Here is a 19,088-nt window from a genome sequence, read left to right on the forward strand (position 1 = left end):
CAGTCCCAAGCAACTGGGTAGCTCCTGTGTTGAGCACACCCCAAAGTTCTTCTATTCAGGAATCTTGGTTCCTTATCATTTCTCTTCCTTTTTGCTGAATTCATCAGATGTTTATGGAAGCATGAAACTGTCTTTAGTTACTGACAATGGAGGTGCTTAATTTCCATGATCTCAACTAAAAGTAACTCAACGCTTTGATACATTTTAAAGCTGTCACTTATAGATCTTTAAATACAAAAGGAGTTATTTTTAACATTGGGACTCTCAACTAGAAAAAAGAATAATTCCTCATCAATTCTGGTGCTCAGTTCTTGATGCACTCTTTTTGTATTGAAGCATTGCATGAGTCTTAGAACTGAGTCATCTTAATTATCATGTGTTGACATGCTTAGGCACAGGAAGGAGAGTTAAGAATTGAGCTGCCTTAATACTATATACCCTTCATTTTGTTTAAATTATTTCTTTTAAAGGACAATTCTACTCTGAATGGCACTGTACATTCCCTTACTGGGTATGTCTCTGCTGCAGTTAGACGCCAGCTGACTTGGGCTAAGGGGCTATTTAATTGCGGTGTAGACATTTGGGCTTGGGCTGCAGTCCAAGCTCTAGGACCCTCCCACCTCGCAGGATCCTAAAGCCTGGGCTCCAGCCCGAGCCAAAATGTCTACACTGCACTTAAACAGCCCTTAGCCCAAATCCTGGGAGCCCAAGTCAGCCGCTACAGGGTTTTTAATTGCCATGTAGATATTCCCACTATGTCTTAACTCCAGATCAAGTTTGGTCCACTTCCAGGATGACTTTTATTCCTAATCACTGGTAGCACCAATTTACCCAGGAGTATGAAACAAGTTGTGTTCTTTCTACAAACCAGATTCTGCTCTCATTTACATTGTGTGATCCCATTGTTTTTTGTTTGCACAGCTGTAACTGAACACTGAATATGGTCCCTGTTTTAAAACTTAGGTTTGAAAATTTTGACCTGAGTACCTAAACTTGAGCTCCTAAATTCATATTTAGTAACCTAAATGAAAAATGACCTTAGAGTGCTGAATATCTGCAGCTTTCAATGTGATTTGAGTTGAAGTAAATTGTGTCATTCTGAGTTTATACCAATGTGTTAGAATTTGGCCCTAAATAAAGATAATGAACACATGGAGCCCAAGTTGTGGGCAAAAGCTGTTTAGAACAATTTCTTCTCTAAATAGAATTAATTACAGAAACAACAGTGGCTACAGAATCAACAGTGCCTATTTAATCTGTGATTACCAAGATGGTTCTAAATACTCTGGTTTGAACATTTTATTTTTGTGACCAAGTTATAAGAACTTCTGTCAAACTAGGTAGTTCAGGTAGAAATGCAGTCCCAGCATTTAATTGAACCAAAGTTGAGAGATAGCAGGCAAAATGTGCAATCTCTCCTCCCCCCCACCCGGCGCACATGTAACAGCTCAGTAGCATTGTGCTGAAACTATTTGGAAAAGGAAACAAATATGAGTATAATATGTAGCCCAAAGGAGAGCCTTGTGATTGGCACAGAATGGGACTGTAAATTTTAAGTCAGATTTTTAAATTGCTTACGTAAAGGCAATTTCTTATCCCTTTGTTTTAAAGGGCTCCCTTTACGCCCTCAGATATAATTTGCCTGTTAAAACTGCTTTCCCTTGTTAAGGTGAGAACTTTGTCAACAGTATATTTGGCTCCTTCCCAACCCTGTTTTAACCTTAACTTTCATGAGCCAGAAAAGTATACAGATTTCTTCCTGGATTTTGTAATTGGGTTTGTACCCATGTCCAAGGCATTTTCATTTTAAATAATTTCATGCTGAATTGTTGGCTGCAGGGTTGGCCAGCAGGTTCTGGAAGCCTTCCCTGCTGCTGCCAGCTCATCCCAATGGGATGCTGATCTCTAACCCGAGCGAGTCTTTGGGATGGTGGATTGCAATGGAAGTCTCTGGCTGTCATCTTGTGGTAGTCTTAAACCTCATGCTGTCGTGATGACATGATTTACCTCTGCAATGTCGCTGAATATACAGTGCCCAGTCTCTCATGACCACTCAGTGAACTGATAGGGATAGGCTGACAGGTCTTTTCATAAAAATTCAGATAAATTCAGTGTTGATAAATGTGAAATACATGCTGGAGAGCATAATTAGAACTCACACACCTTATAGATGTATTTAACTGGATGCACACAGGAAAAGTGGGGCATTATCGTGGTCAGCTCAGTAAAGGCCTTTGTTCAACATGCAGCAGAAGTCAAAGCAAACAAAATGTTAACATGCATAGGGAATGGGTGGGAGAAGAACACACAAAATGCTATAATGCATCCTAAAAATAGTTTGCCTCACCTGGAATGTTCAGTCCTGGTCACTCGATCTGAAAAAAAGATGTAGCTGATTTAGAGGGGGTAGGGAAATGGGCAACAGGAATGAATATGTGGCATGGAAAATTGCTGTCATATGCAAATTGAAAAACAAGGGACTACTTCCTCTAGAGGAGATAAGAGAACACGTTTTTAAAAATACACATAATAAATGGTGTAGAGACAGGAAATGAGGAACGCCATTCTCTGGTTTAAGTTGATGTGGATCCTGTTGTAAGTACGTATGTGCCACGTGCATGTGCGATTGGATTTTTTAAGTAACTCAGTCCAGGCCATGCATGCACCCGATGTCACCTCGTGCCCCTGTATGGGGGCATAAAGGGTGGGGCGGCCAAGACCTTCCCTCCATTCCCTTTTACTACTTGTGGCAGCGAGATGGAACCTGACGAGTGTCCAACTTGCTGGTTCTTAGCTTTGGCTACATTTCTTCAAACGCTTCATAATAACATCCAGAACTCTTCTGAGTCTCTGACATGCCACTGCTGTCAACACTATCATTCCATCTGGAGTGAATGTTCAGCCAGACCCCTATGCAGGCCTTCTCAACATGGTGGATTTGAAACCTGTGGGCTTCAAGCACTACCTATCTTGTGATGGGCTAATTCCACTGAAAGATGAACACAGCAGGTGCCTCTTCTGCTTAGGAGAGTCCCACGTACTGAGCAGTTGTGCTTGCCAGTCACCTACAGTGGAATCCACATGGACATGTACTTGAAGAAAGAATGGTTACTTACCCTACAATGACTGTGGTTCTTTGAGATGTTGTCTGTGTGGATCCCACAACTCGCCCTTTATCCCTACTTTTTGAAGTCCTCAACAACATTGGCTTTGAATTACAGGGGAAGTGAGGGAAGATCGTGGCTGTCCCCCTTATGCCTTTGTATAAGCACCTGCAGTGGAATCATAGAATCATAGAATATCAGGGTTGGAAGGGACCCCAGAAGGTCATCTAGTCCAACCCCCTGCTCAAAGCAGGACCAATTCCAGGTTAAATCATCCCAGCCAGGGCTTTGTCAAGCCTGACCTTAAAAACCTCTAAGGAAGGAGATTCTACCACCTCCCTAGGTAACGCATTCCAGTGTTTCACCACCCTCTTAGTGAAAAAGTTTTTCCTAATATCCAATCTAAACCTCCCCCACTGCAACTTGAGACCATTACTCCTCGTTCTGTCATCTGCTACCATTGAGAACAGTCTAGAGCCATCCTCTTTGGAACCCCCTTTCAGGTAGTTGAAAGCAGCTATCAAATCCCCCCTCATTCTTCTCTTCTTTAGGCTAAACAATCCCAGCTCCCTCAGCCTCTCCTCATAACTCATGTGTTCCAGTCCCCTAATCATTTTTGTTGCCCTTCGCTGGACTCTCTCCAATTTATCCACATCCTTCTTGAAGTGTGGGGCCCAAAACTGGACACAGTACTCCAGATGAGGCCTCACCAATGTCGAATAGAGGGGAACGATCACGTCCCTCGATCTGCTCGCTATGCCCCTACTTATACATCCCAAAATGCCATTGGCCTTCTTGGCAACAAGGGCACACTGTTGACTCATATCCAGCTTCTCGTCCACTGTCACCCCTAGGTCCTTTTCTGCAGAACTGCTGCCTAGCCATTCGGTCCCTAGTCTGTAGCTGTGCATTGGGTTCTTCCGTCCTAAGTGCAGGACCCTGCACTTATCCTTATTGAACCTCATCAGATTCCTTTTGGCCCAATCTTCCAATTGGTCTAGGTCCTTCTGTATCCTATCCCTCCCCTCCAGCGTATCTACCACTCCTCCCAGTTTAGTATCATCCGCAAATTTGCTGAGAGTGCAATCCACACCATCCTCCAGATCATTTATGAAGATATTGAATAAAACCGGCCCCAGGACCGACCCTTGGGGCACTCCACTTGATACCGGCTGCCAACTAGACATGGAGCCATTGATCACTACCCGTTGAGCCCGACAATTTAGCCAGCTTTCTACCCACCTTATAGTGCATTCATCCAGCCCATACTTCCTTAACTTGCTGACAAGAATACTGTGGGAGACCGTGTCAAAAGCTTTGCTAAAGTCAAGAAACAATACATCCACTGCTTTCCCTTCATCCACAGAACCAGTAATCTCATCATAAAAGGCGATTAGATTAGTCAGGCATGACCTTCCCTTGGTGAATCCATGCTGGCTGTTCCTGATCACTTTCCTCTCATGCAAGTGCTTCAGGATTGATTCTTTGAGGACCTGCTCCATGATTTTTCCAGGGACTGAGGTGAGGCTGACTGGCCTGTAGTTCCCAGGATCTTCCTTCTTCCCTTTTTTAAAGATTGGCACTACATTAGCCTTTTTCCAGTCATCCGGGACTTCCCCGGTTCGCCACGAGTTTTCAAAGATAATGGCCAGTGGCTCTGCAATCACAGCCGCCAATTCCTTCAGCACTCTCGGATGCAACTCGTCCGGCCCCATGGACTTGTGCACGTCCAGCTTTTCTAAATAGTCCCTAACCGCCTCTATCTCCACAGAGGGCTGGCCATCTCTTCCGCATTTTGTGATGCCCAGCGCAGCAGTCTGGGAGCTGACCTTGTTAGTGAAAACAGAGGCAAAAAAAGCATTGAGTACATTAGCTTTTTCCACATCCTCTGTCACTAGGTTGCCTCCCTCATTCAGGAAGGGGCCCACGCTTTCCTTGGCTTTCTTCTTGTTGCCAACATACCTGAAGAAACCCTTCTTGTTACTCTTGACATCTCTGGCTAGCTGCAGCTCCAGGTGCGATTTGGCCCTCCTGATAACATTCCTACATGCCCGAGCAATATTTTTATACTCTTCTCTGGTCATATGTCCAACCTTCCACTTCTTGTAAGCTTCTTTTTTATGTTTAAGATCCGCTAGGATTTCACCATTAAGCCAAGTTGGTCGCCTGCCATATTTACTATTCTTTCGACTCATCGGGATGGTTTGTCCCTGTAACCTCAACAGGGATTCCTTGAAATACAGCCAGCTCTCCTGGACTCCTTTCCCCTTCAAGTTAGTCCCCCAGGGGATCCTGGCCATCCGTTCCCTGAGGGAGTCAAAGTCTGCTTTCCTGAAGTCCAGGGTCCGTATCCTGCTGCTTACCTTTCTTCCCTGCGTCAGGATCCTGAACTCAACCAACTCATGGTCACTGCCTCCCAGATTCCCATCCACTTTTGCTTCCCCCACTAATTCTACCCGGTTTGTGAGCAGCAGGTCAAGAAAAGCACCCCCCCCTAGTTGGCTCCTCTAGCACTTGCGCCAGGAAATTGTCCCCTACGCTTTCCAAAAACTTCCTGGATTGTCTATGCACCGCTGTATTGCTCTCCCAGCAGATATCAGGAAAATTAAAGTCACCCATGAGAATCAGGGCATGCGATCTAGTAGCTTCCGTGAGCTGCCGGAAGAAAGCCTCATCCACCTCATCCCCCTGGTCCGGTGGTCTATAGCAGACTCCCACCACTACATCACTCTTGTTGCACACACTTCTAAACTTAATCCAGAGACACTCAGGTTTTTCTGCAGTTTCGTACCGGAGCTCTGAGCAGTCATACTGCTCCCTTACATACAGTGCTACTCCCCCACCTTTTCTGCCCTGCCTGTCCTTCCTGAACAGTTTATAACCATCCATGACAGTACTCCAGTCATATGAGTTATCCCACCAAGTCTCTGTTATTCCGATCACGTCATAGTTCCTTGACATCACCAGGACCTCCAGTTCTCCCTGCTTGTTTCCAAGGCTTTGTGCATTTGTATATAAGCACTTGAGATAACCTGTTGATCGCCCCTCATTGCCAGTATGAGGCAGGAGCCCTCCCCTCACAGACATTCCTGCCTGTGCTTCCTCCCGGTATCCCGCTTTCCCACTTACCTCAGGGCTTTGGTCTCCTTCCCCCGGTGAACCTAGTTTAAAGCCCTCCTCACTAGGTTAGCCAGCCTGCTGGCAAAGATGCTCTTCCCTCTCTTCGTAAGATGGAGCCCGTCTCTACCCAGCACTCCTCCTTCATGGAACACCATCCCATGGTCAAAGAAACCAAAGCCTTCTCTCCGACACCATCTGCGTAGCCATTCGTTGACTTCCACGATTCGACGCTCCCTACCTAGGCCTTTTCCTTCCACGGGGAGGATGGACGAGAACGCCACTTGCGCCTCCAACTCCTTTATTCTTCTTCCTAGAGCCACATAGTCCGCAGTGATCCGCTCAAGGTCATTCTTGGCAGTATCATTGGTGCCCACGTGGAGAAGCAGGAAGGGGTAGCGATCCGAGGGCTTGATGAGTCTCGGCAGTCTCTCCGTCACATCACGAATCTTAGCCCCTGGCAAGCAGCAGACTTCTCGGTTTTCCCGGTCAGGGCGGCAGATAGATGACTCAGTCCCCCGGAGGAGAGAGTCCCCGACCACCACCACCCGCCTTCTCCTCTTGGGGGTGGTGGTCGTGGAACCCCCAACCTCAGGACAGCGCATCTCATGCCTTCCAACCAGCGGAGTCTCCTTCTGCTTTCTCGCCCCAGACATATCATCTGGTCCACTCTCCGCAACGATACCTGTGGAGAGAACATGAAAGCGGTTAGTTACCTGTGTCTGTGTTACTGGAACCCGGACATTCCCCTTACCTCTTCTGGAGGTCACATGTTGCCAAGCTTCTTCACTGGTCTCTTGGCTCCTCTGTGCAACCTGCTCTATATCTGTAGAGCTTTGTGCCCCTAGAAGCCTATCCTGAGTTTCGTCCAGGAAATCCTCAGTTTCCCGTATGCAATGCAGGGTTGTTATCTGTTGCTCCAGACCTTCAATCTTCTCTTCCAATATGGAGACCAGCTTGCACTTTGTACAGACAAAGTCGCTTCTGTCCTGTGGAAGAAAGACAAACATGGCACATCCAGTGCAGGTCACAACAGCTGAACCCCCCCCCTTCCATATCACCTTCCTACTATGAGCTTCCTCAGAGCAGTTTGCAAGACGTAAGCCTCACTGGGCTCCCTCCAGATGAACTCCCAGGCAAACTCCTGCTGTGTGCTGCTCTGCTGTCCCCGCTGCTCAGCTGGTTCTCCGCCATACTGACTACCACATCTTGAAGAGCCAGAGGTACTGTAAGGTACCCCTCTCTTAATACAAGAACAAGGGGACCTTCAGTGAAATTAAGTGTCAAATTCAAAACCAATAAATACTTCCACACAACATAACTAACCTGTGAGGCTCATTGCCACAGGATATCACAATCCAAGAGCTTATCAGGATTCAAAAAATGATTACTGGTAACAAGAATATCTAGAGCTGTTCTGGTAAATTTAAAAAAAAAAAAAAAAAGGAAGGAAGGAAGGAAGGGATATAAACCCTCATGTTTCAGCCAAGCTTTAACTATTGGGGGTCAGCAGGAAACTTTCCCTGGGGCAGGCTATCCTGTAGCTGTCTGAAAAGTTTCTTACAGCTTCTTCTGAAGTATGTGGGACTGGCCTTTGTTGATGGAATACTCTACTATGTGGCCACTAGTCTGTTCCTGAATGGCAATTATTACATTCCTAGTAGAAGTGGAACAGATTTATACTCAAATTTGGGGATATCTGGGGCAGTTTCCAAGAGAGAGCTTAGCTTATAAGAAGGGATCTTGTGTCTCAGTTTCACTGTCTTGGAAAATTAAGTAGAGCAAAATTACATGGTCTATTTCTTGGAAGTAAAGTTTTACCTTCTGACTTGCCATCACACAGGATTGCAGCTGAAATGAGAATTGAATTCAAACGCTGTACTTAGCTCCCTGTCTCTTTTGTGATTCTGCGGCCATGGAATTTGCTGCAGAATCCACCCCTCACCAAAGAAGCGTGCAGCAGAATCTATGCTTTCATTTTGTAAATATTACACTTCTAGCCCTTATGTGGTTGTGAGGAAAATCTTCCAAATGTGAATTAAATAGGTGTTAACAAAATCTAGTAATCCCTTCCCTGTGCAGGTGCTCACATTTCAGTGCCTTGTAGTTTCGCAATCCCACTAACTCTCCAGGCCACTAGCAAAACAGGGAAGTAAGGTATAATAGCTTTTGTAAGGTTTCAAACAAAAATAACCCCAAGCCCCTTTTTGATTTTGGGTGCTGAAGGCATGCAGAGAAGGCACCTCTTTCAGGCTTTCTTTATAGATGGTGGAATTTTTTTGAAAAATTCCATGTGAGGCAGGCACTCAGCATGGAAAATTCATGCCCCAAAAGTTAAAGATCGGCAGCTGTAAGCAACTGAAAACAAGGTCTTATAATGGGATGTGTTGGGCAGCTTTAATTCAGCGGTGCTGTCAGCCCTGCCTGCAATGAAGAAGCCCACAAGGTGCACAAATGTCCCCCTTGACTGGTCACCTTTTAAGGATCTAAATATTATTTTCACTGTAAACTTTATAATAAGAGTTAGAAGAAGTTTCCCATTCTAGCTGTTTACATTATCTTCCTTCTCCAAGGATATAGTTTCAGTGGGAAAATTCATCTGAACAACTTCAAAGTGAAAAGGAGTACTTGTGGCACCTTAGAGACTAACCAATTTATTTGAGCATGAGCTTTCGTGAGCTACAGCTCACTTCATCAGATGTTTACCGTACAACTCCTGCTCCCCTATCCTGTCCCTTTATTTAGTGAGGTTGACACTGCAGTGTTATCAACAGAACTGGAGATCAGCATTCTTAAACCTAGTGCATTTTTGGCCTGCTTGAAATAAAACCTAATTATCAATGTTATTTTTAAAGTGTAACACATTAAGGAAAAAATTAGTGTACTTTATTGGATTTTTTTGGCCACTAATTTAAAGGTTCACAGAATAGTTTTTAATAGAAACTGCTGTCAGTCATCTGTAATTGTAGCATACCCTATACATATGTTGAATGAAAAGGGAATTATGCAGCATGATTACCTCTAACATGGCCATTTAATGAGTGAAACACTGAGACCTGCACAGTTTGAGCGGCACTGAGGCATTGTGGGTAGAAAGAGGCTGTTGGCAGCCCAGAGCTGACCTCTGATTGCCTTGTTGTCAACTGTGTAATTAATTGCACTGCCAAGTAAAGGCCAAAGGTAGAGCTTTGAAGGGAGCGAGAACCAGCTCAGATGGGGCAGATAGAAGGAGCTTTGTCTTTTTTTATTGTCTTTGCTGTGTAGGACAAGAAGCTGGCATTTATGTAACCAGCTGCTTTTAAATGTAGTATTCCTATATATCAGGATAGAGCCTTGCTTTAAGGAATTAGCAGGTTAGCTTTAAGGAATTTTTGGTAAATTCTCCAATTCAAGTGGAACAGATAAGAGCTAAGATCAGTAATAAGTCCTCACATCCAAATGATCACATTCATGCTTTTTTTTTTTGGTCTATTATTTTTGGAACAAACTTATTTCCTCCTCCCCCCCCTCCATTCTTCCTTTATTTCCCTCCCTCTCCTCCCCCCCCTTTGCTGCCTTTGTATGTTACCTCAGAATGCCTGTTGCTATGGAGATGATTTTGATATAACTTTTAAGGGTCACAAGTTCTGTATCTGGGACATATTTCAAAGAAAGAATATAATTTAAAGACGCAGTTTCCAGCAACACACGTTTTTAAAGGCTGAAGCATTTTTTTCCCTGTATGCCTCCATCCTGCAGAGAAGAAAATCCTGCAAATTACTTAGAAATATTTTGGCGGGGATGGGAGGGAGCAGGGGGAATGAGAGGGTGAGAAACATTTTAAGACAAATGCATCTTCTCTTACATTGGCATTAATTCTCTAGAAATGCTCTCCATGCCATATGTCCACGTTCTTTCATTAGCATGTAATGTTTGCAATAAGTACCTCAGACCACTGTCTCCCAGCTGTCCATTCATCCCCTGGAAATGCCTTTCATCTTGATCATTATTCCATAATTAAAATATTAAGGTTGGGAGACAAATCACTAGGCACAAAAAGTTCAGGTTAATAGCGAGGCATGGCAGTGGTTCTTCATTGTCTAGGGAATGCAAAGCTGAAAAGGAGGCTGTCAGGGTTGTTGGCCCGAAATGTGGCTGACAGCTCTTTCAATTATTAGTTTGAGATCAGGAGGAAAGATCTTCCAAATATGACCGTTGTCCCAGGTAGATTACATTTGGGTCCTGAAAGCTTTGACAGGTCGTCTTAATCACAAATTAGAAATTATCCTTGCTTTTGTGAGATGTGTATCTTCAAACTAGCATTGTTTTGTTAACTACTTTCTCAGTGTGTTACCATGTAATTTTTTTTATAACTTTTGGCCTTTTCAGAATGTCTGCAATAATGAAAATAGGTCATCATTGCTGTAGTGTTACTCTGCCTTAAAGCAGGTATGCAAAGGTGCTGGATCCATCACTGAAATAAGCTGCTTTGTCTGATCCTCATTAAGCTACTTCAAGAGGCATATCAGTTTGTTACATTTGTATAAATATTTTTCATTATCAACACGCTTTACTTTATTGTTAATATTTCATAAAATATTCACTTTTCACTCTTTCCGTGAGACAGTTCTAAATTAGAATTCAAAAGCTTCAGGATCATAGCGTTCTCAAGGGTGACAGTTCTTGCAGTGCAAATTCTTGTGAAATGTACAAGAGTTGCTGAGGATAGTTTCTATTTCAGTAAAAGGATGTACTGAGTGGGGGGTTAGTGCTGGGTCAGATTTGCAGGTGGTGAGTGGAAAGGGGGAGCAAGGAAGAAAAAAAGTTAAGAAACTAGTTTAAATTAATTTTAAAATCTGAAGTTTCTTATGATACTTTTGTGCAGCGTTATCTTAATATTTTCACAAGGTATTTTTAAAAACCCCAAATGTGTGAATAACACCTTAATTGGAAACGTGCCATTTTTTCCACTTCTTGGTATGGACTTGCATTGGCAGTAGTGTTCTAAGTGAAACTTACATTCATCTGTGTAGCATTTTGTTTCGAATGATTTCTTGTAATAGAGAACAAAAGTCACATCTGTAAATGGGCTATTTTTAAATACCAGTGGTTACATGGTATAGTGATTACTGAACACCAGCATCGGGGCTCTTTTGAAGACTTATTATGTGGATTAGATGGCTGGATGACCTGCTGCTTCAGCTAAAAATAATTCCTAGATAACTGTCAATTTGCATTAAATCTACTTTTCAGTACTGAAACAAGCAAATTTTAACGTAAATGTTAATTGCGGATCTTGGTCACCTCAGTCTCAATTGTGTCCCTGGAGGACGCTGGCTTCGTAACTTACAGAAATTCTACAGAAGTACTAGGTTTGGGACTTGAGTAGCAATCGTCTAGTTATAGCCAAGTGTCAAATTTGTAGTAGCTCATTAATTTCTGATTTGGTTACTTCTTAGTTAGTATTGGACAAAACACTTGAAAATGTACTGTAAGGAACGGTTCCACATTGATAGGGAGATAGAAAAGGCCCACTAGACCATCTTGTCTATGTTCTGTGTATGCTGGTGTATCTAGTAGTATAAAAGGGAACTTCAACTGTGTCAAAAAGAAATTAATAGAGGATGCTTAACATTAGCGTAAACTGGACCAGGGTAAAGCCTTTGAACTGACCAGCAAGTGGGACGCCAGCAACCACTTCCTCGCCGGGGGCAGCTTCACCCGTTTCGCCGACTGGCGATTCATCCACTGTGCCCGGCTCAACTGCGTCCCGCTCAACGGAGCCGTCCGCCACAGGAACCGAGACAAGCATTGCAGGAAGTGCGGCTACTCCGAGACCCTGCCGCACATCCTGTGCAGCTGCAAGCCCCACTCCAGAGCCTGGCAGCTGCTCCACAATGCCATCCAGAACCTCCTGGTGAAAGCCATCGCACCGTGCCTGAGGGAGGTTGCCGTGAACTGTGCCATCCCCGGTACTGACAGCCAGTTGCGACCTTACGTGGTAGTCACAGATGAGGCCCAGAAAAAGATCATCCTCATCGATGTCATGGTCTCCTTTGAGAACAGGACCCTGGCCTTCTGCGAAGCCCGAGCTCGTAAGCTGGAAAAATACACCCCCTTGGCCTCCTCCTTGGGGAGGTTTAGGTTGGATATTAGGAAAAACTTTTTCACTAGGAGGGTGGTGAAACACTGGAATGCGTTGCCTAGGGAGGTGGTGGAATCTCCTTCCTTAGAAGTTTTTAAGGTCAGGCTTGACAAAGCCCTGGCTGGGATGATTTAATTGGGGATTGGTCCTGCTTTTGAGCAGGGGGTTGGACTAGATGACCTCCTGAGGTCCCTTCCAACCCTGATATTCTATGATTCTATGATACCTTGGGAGCGAAGGGCTAAAAGGTGCAGATGGATGTCCTGATCATCGGAGCCCTTGGCGCTTGGGACCCCTGCAACGAGTGTGTGCTGCGGACCTGTGGGATCGGTCGACGCTACGCATGGCTCATGTGGCACCTTATGGTCTTGGACACCATCTGATGGTCCAGGGACATCTACATCGAACACATCACCGGCCACCAACAGTATCAGGAGGTGTGAGCCAGTATGACATCGTGCATCAACTATGGGTGAGCTATAGCTCACGAAAGCTCATGCTCAAATAAATTGGTTAGTCTCTAAGGTGCCACAAGTACTCCTTTTCTTTTAACTATGGGAAAGTGTTGGGGGCTTATTCCTTCACCCACTTACTTCCCTGGTCCTTCTCGCATGAACAGAGAGCAACAATACCTGAAGTCCAAAGGTGCAAACAATTCGATGTTTATTGGGTGAACTTCCAGCAAGCATGATTCCAGTTTCCTTCCTTAGTATCCTCATTCCCAGTTCTGACACCACAGAGCCTTACACCTGTGTCCCTGTTCCCATTCCTGCCCTTAGCCAAACATGATTCCAGTTTCCTTACTCCCATTCCCTGCTCCCATTTCCCCCTTTAGCAAAACATGATTCCAATTTTCTTACCCCCATTCCCTGTTCCCATCTCACACACCCACATGCCCACCCCCAGTCACTTCCTCACTGACTACAGATTATATAGTAAAACTTGAGTTCTGCTTAACTATACCTTAACCAATCATTTTCCTGAAATTTAACTAACCAATCCTAACATATTGTAACATGATTATGTAACCAATTATATCCCACCACCTTAATTAGTTTACACCCAGCAAAATTAATTATACAGTAGACAGGAACAATCACAGAACCAGACAGAGATTATACAGACAAACAATAGCAAAGTGGGAACTATAATGACAAAACAATACAGAAGTGAGGATTTCACATCCCAGCTATTGATAAGTGAGTTCTTGCCAGACAGGATGCTATCAAACTAAGTTTCCTTTTACATTTTCTAGGCACTTCCCTTTCTCTGGAGGTGATAAGAATACAGGACAGGATTGTATTCCTAACAGCCAAATAGCACCTTATTTCAGTGTGACTAGTTTGGAATGTGAGGATGTGACTGTTTGCTTCTCAGCTTATGGCTGCCTCTGCTGCTTAGCCAAAGGCCTGAGCCTAAGCACAGGGCCACAAACTGTCACAGTAAGAGAAGGCCCTTACACTGGCAGACAGTGGTTTTGATTCTTTCTTTTATACCTTTAGAACTAGCCAAGCGATAAGAATACACCTAAATTCTTAGAATATAGGCCTTTACAGACAGGCCTGAATATCTATATCCTAACAGAAAGGGACTGAGAGACTTTTTTTCCATTGGACCATATGAACTGGAACCATAAAGTCACTGAACATTAAATCTCACCAAATGAGGGTAAATCCATCCTCATCATCGTATCCACTCATTATACTCCACACCCGAACATAGCCATTATATGGACAGCATACCCCCATATCTCAATGTCTGTACTTTGACCCATTAACCTTTTACCCCCATCAGGGAGATTGCAGATTATGTATTCCTTAAACCACCCGTTCCTAAACCAAATTTCACACCCCTTGATGATCTGTACCTTAATCCCTGATAACCAGAAACTTCTGTGCTTAAACTCTGTACCATTTTCTTTTTACTTCAACATCATCTTAATAAAATTATTAAAAGGGAACATTAACTGTGTCAAAAAGAAATTAATAGAGGACACTTAACATTTTAAATCTTCAAACATCGTCAGAGGCCAGAATTATACCCATTTTACAGATGAGGAAAGTGACAGGTTGAAACTCCTAGTCACCCATCATGTGTCTGATGGCTGAGAAGTTTCCAGCACTCAGTCCACTGCACTTTACTTTAGGGAAAGAGTTGGTGTTATATCTTGTTTCAGAGTAGCAGCTGTGTTAGCCTGTATTTGCAAAAAGAAAAGGAGGACTTGTGGCACCTTAGAGACTAACCAATTTATTTGAGCATAAGCTTTCATGAGCTACAGCTCACTTCATCAGATGCATCTATAACCAAGATGTGTTATCTTGGTACAGCACTGGTAGCTGGAATTCTACCCAATCAAGTCCAGTGAATTTACATTAAAGTATTGAATTCCTGGATTGAATAACTTGCTCACTTTTCACATTTGCAAACTGTGTGAAGTGACATCTGATGTTTACCTGCTCTTTTGGAAATGAGGAAAACCACTTCTAGTAACTAGGGGCAGGCAAGGTTTGCCAGTGTAGAAATTATACTTGTGTGGGGAGGAGCACTAGGGGCACTCATTTTGCCAAGCACTGCTCCCTGAAGCATTTCTTGCCAGACCAATTGTAAGACATAATAAGCATTGCGTTCCTAGGCTGTTAGAGCACTCTATTACAGTACTTGGAGGCCAAAGCTAAGTGACTAAGCACCCAGAAAGCCGTATAGATAGATCCTACTAAATGGAGTTTATATTATTCAGCAAATGGCTACCAGTTGGACCCATGGCTGTGCTGGACATGGTAGACATGGATGTGAAATATATGCATGTATAGTGATACAAGATACAACTAGTAATTCACTTAGGGCTTGTCTGCAAGGTCAGTTAGTGCACAGGAAGCCAGGGTGTACATGCATATCGTACCAGCTTGCCATGGACTAACTCACCATATGAACACTACTCCAGCAAGTCCCCCAGTGTTCACATGGCAAGTTAGTAGTGTGGCAAATTGGTGTGCTGTTGCTTCACACTCTGGCTAGCCTTTGTACTAATTCTCTGTGTAGACCAGCCCTTATAGGCAGTCAAACTTTAAATAGTGTATGGTACAACTGAAAAATAGATTACAACGGGCATTCATTTTGCACCCTCCACTGGCAACCATCTTAATTATCAACCATTTACATTGTGGAAAGCCCTAATCCATGCTGAGCCCAGAACATACATGGAAAAGAGACAAGTAGCTCTTTCAGTTTAAAAACTAGTGCGGTAGGACTCAGGGAATTCGTTGTCCATGAGAAAATGGTACAAGTTAGGCTGATGCCAGTGTCATCTGTAGGGTTCTTTGCAGAGCACACTTAATGTTTGATTCATATAATAGCAGGGTCACTCTCCAATGTGAGCCTGAAATCCTGATTTGGAAATTATAATCTCTGAAGATAATAATCATAATTTCTAGTGGATTGTGTCGCACTGTTTAGTGCCAGATCACTAATTTTAAAAAAGCCAGCCCACACTGGTTTGAATTAAGTACTGACAACAGCAACCATGATTTGAGCATGAGTGAATGAGGGTGGACCAACTTCCTAGAGTGGGGTTTGTCAGTGTCTTCTGGTGGAGACTCCCACCCTCCCCTTGTGATTGATTGGCAGATAGTTTTCACTCCCCACCCATATCTTCATGTAGATTCAGCTCTTTTTTTTGTTTTCTTTCTTTTTTTTTTTTTTTTTTTTTTGGCCCATTTCTTCTTTGCTCATTTTCTGCCTCTGTCCTGAAAGAAAATTTCATCAAGGCTACGTTTGTGGCAACTTTTCTTCTACTCTGTGGCTCCCACCTCCCTATCTTCCACTTTTATGAGCACTACATGCTACTGGGCGTGAGGAGGTCATCCTTGGGAGATCTTTGGGACCAGGTCCTGTGTTCTTGCAGCTGTACTGAGTATTGCAAAAACTGCCTATGCTGGCTCTTGCCATTTTATTTCGAGTATCACAATACCTGGTATCTGATTAAATCCCTAGCTCCTGGAATCAAGTGATTGTGCGAGAATCTCAGCTTTCATTTAGTTTAAAAAAAAAAAAAAAACCTTCTAGTTCTTACGGTTCTGTACCAACCTGAAAATATAACCCTCGCGCACTCTGAACTCCAAAACCAGAAAGCAAATAAAAAGAATCCTGTGTTTTGGTCATGATTTTTTTTAAGCCAGTCTTCGTTTTTTGCATGTGTGTGTGTGTGGGGGGGGTCTGACTCATGATCTTTGAATGCCTGCAGTTGGCAGAGCACAAGACCAGAGAAGAAAAGCGTGTGCTAGTGAATCTTGAGCCTGCAGCCAGATACGTTAGAGCTTGGGGTGGATAAGTGGATTTCAAGGACCTGCCTGTTGCTTTACGTGCAGGAGCACGTTTGAGCCTTGTCTACACTAGCATGCTCCTTTTAAAAATCCCTAAAAGTGCCCACCTGTGGTGTAGTACCAGTGCAGCTCCCGCAGTGGTAGCAACATCAGTGGCACGGGTTTAGACCAAGCACAGGTGTTCACCAGCGTTCCTGCCACCTTATCGTCTAGACCTGCCCTGAGAAATCTCAATGGCATGGTGTCAAAACCAGCTTTGTCCACAGCAGGGCTCCCCACGCTGCCAACTCAAGTGCTGATAAATGTAGGAAATTTTGCGGGGACAAGAGGAGCACCTTCACTCACTACTAGGAGCTCTGAAACCATTTTCCAGCTTGTCTTTCTGGAATCTGGCAGAAATATTTCAAATGGCTTTGTCTAGCCTTTGATCTAGATTTAACTGGTGCATTACTTTTTGATGAGCTGCTAAGCCATGCTACCTCCAGAAAATATCTCTCATTAAAATCTAAGCTATGCTAGGAGGTTTTTGCTGGTTTAACATTACCAGTTTACTAAACTGGCAAAACTTTCCTAGTGTAGATGCAGTTACACTGATATCAAAATGTCTACAGCAGTATAACTTACTGCTGGCACCGTGACCGACGTAAGCTTATACTGCCATAAGCACTTCTGTACCCATATAACTGCCCTTACACTGCAGGCAAGTCTAGAATCTACAGCCCTAGGGTGAACCTGCTGGCCGGATAAAATCCACAGGAAGCATACCTCTTCAGAAACCTTCCCCAGATGGTTTGGATTCCCTCTTGCTGTGGTAAACCTGAATTTAAAAAGCCAATTACTGCCTGAGATTGAATTTGCTGGTAAAAATTCATAATGCTCCTCTCCCTCATTCCGTCACTATTTCTAAATCTCACACACATCTTACCCTTCTGTGACCAAGACCAGACTGCCATTTTCTGGTACTGTATAATTGGAGAAAATAAATAAAACTAGAGAATGACTTGGGGTTGGGCTGGAGAAGGGAAGACAGAAGCAACTGTTACTGCTCATTAACTATATGAAACTGCCTTACTACTGCTCCTTTTGCTTGACTTCATTCCTGTGTTCTGTGCCGTAATTCACAAATGTTACCTGTGTTAAATGCTGAAAATGACTTCTGAGAAATACAGCACTAAGTGACCTTCTGAATGTCTTGTGTTTGTGGTAGAGCAGACTTCCCAATGATCCACTTTTTTTTTCTTTCCAAACAGCACATCACTATTCCCAGGCCCGACTGCCAAACGGAAGTGCGAACTTTCATGTTTTATCTTTCAAATATTGGCAGGGACAGCCCCCAGGGGAGTTTTGACTGTATACAGCAGTATGTATCCAGGTGAGTGGTACATCAAAAAGGAAAAGAAATCCTGTTGCTCAGAATGAGGGTTTTTTACTTACATTGTGAAGAGAAGTGAAATGTAAATGTGCCTTTAAAGTAAGTTTTTATTTTTTCAAGGAGGCTTTCCCTTTGTGGGACCTCGTGTGTGCCAAGAGTCATGCACAGAAAAATGACTACCTGTCCCAGCCACTTCCTGGATTTTTTGCAGATAGGTTCAAAGAATGCCCCTGTCCTCTTCACATTCCACATTCTTTTGTTGTTTTACAGGCTTCTTCTGTGTCTGTTAAACTTCTTTTTCTTAAAATGTCAGCTCTAGCAATGGTGGAGGTGCTAATGTTAGACTGGCCACTAATAATGCAACCCGCACACTGACTAGCCCCTCTTACAGCAGCAGATCTAGAAAACTTGGTGACTAAAATGCTGGTGGCCACTAGTGGCCTGTGCACACTAAGTATCCTGCTTCACTATAATTAATGGAGCTAAATGGTGGCAGGGAGATTTTTAGGCAAGGCCAGGGATTCCTGTTCATGTCTGACATCAGTCAGTAGCTTTGGAGACAGTTTTGCTCCAGGGGTAGATAGTGCTTGTTTGTGTTTAAAGTGTTCCTCTAAAGCTTTCAAGTGGGATTTCAAAAGTGCACAAGTTAATGGAAAAAACCCGTTGACCTCAGTGGCAGCAGAGCTAGTGAAGTACTGAGTGCTTTTTGAAAATCCCAGCCTCCACAGCCAAGTATGTATTGCTACTTTAGTTTGAAAAAACTTCTGACCAAATTCAGCCTCACTTGGGGCAGACACAGGCTAGTTGCACTGTGTGGTGATCAACAAGCATGTGCTGCCTCCCACCCCCACTCCCCCTTCCTCTCTCTCCCCGTGCCCTGTAGTGTGGATCAGGGAGAGCTCTGCCTTTAGTGAGAATTGGGCTGGGGAGGATGCACTGTGAAGGAGAACACCTTTCCATTATAGTGCACAGAGCCTTTGAAAAACATGGTTGGGAACTAAGTGACCAGTTAATGGGGCTATCAGTGAGATCCTTGGAAATTCTCTTAGGTT

The 19,088-nt window shown here is 43.8% G+C and overlaps 1 protein-coding gene across 1 annotated transcript in view; it reads left to right on the top strand.

The window, feature by feature from the left end:
• ELL (elongation factor for RNA polymerase II) overlaps positions 1-19,088 on the top strand; it is an 87,855-nt gene that overhangs the window by 39,338 nt on the left and 29,429 nt on the right. Inside the window, exon 3 of the mRNA XM_073324699.1 lies at positions 17,915-18,036. Coding sequence (XP_073180800.1) covers positions 17,915-18,036 — 122 coding nt within the window. The remainder of the gene's footprint in view (positions 1-17,914; positions 18,037-19,088) is intronic.

Source organism: Lepidochelys kempii, chromosome 25, assembly GCF_965140265.1.
Source record: "Lepidochelys kempii isolate rLepKem1 chromosome 25, rLepKem1.hap2, whole genome shotgun sequence".
NCBI classification, from domain to species: domain Eukaryota; kingdom Metazoa; phylum Chordata; order Testudines; family Cheloniidae; genus Lepidochelys; species Lepidochelys kempii.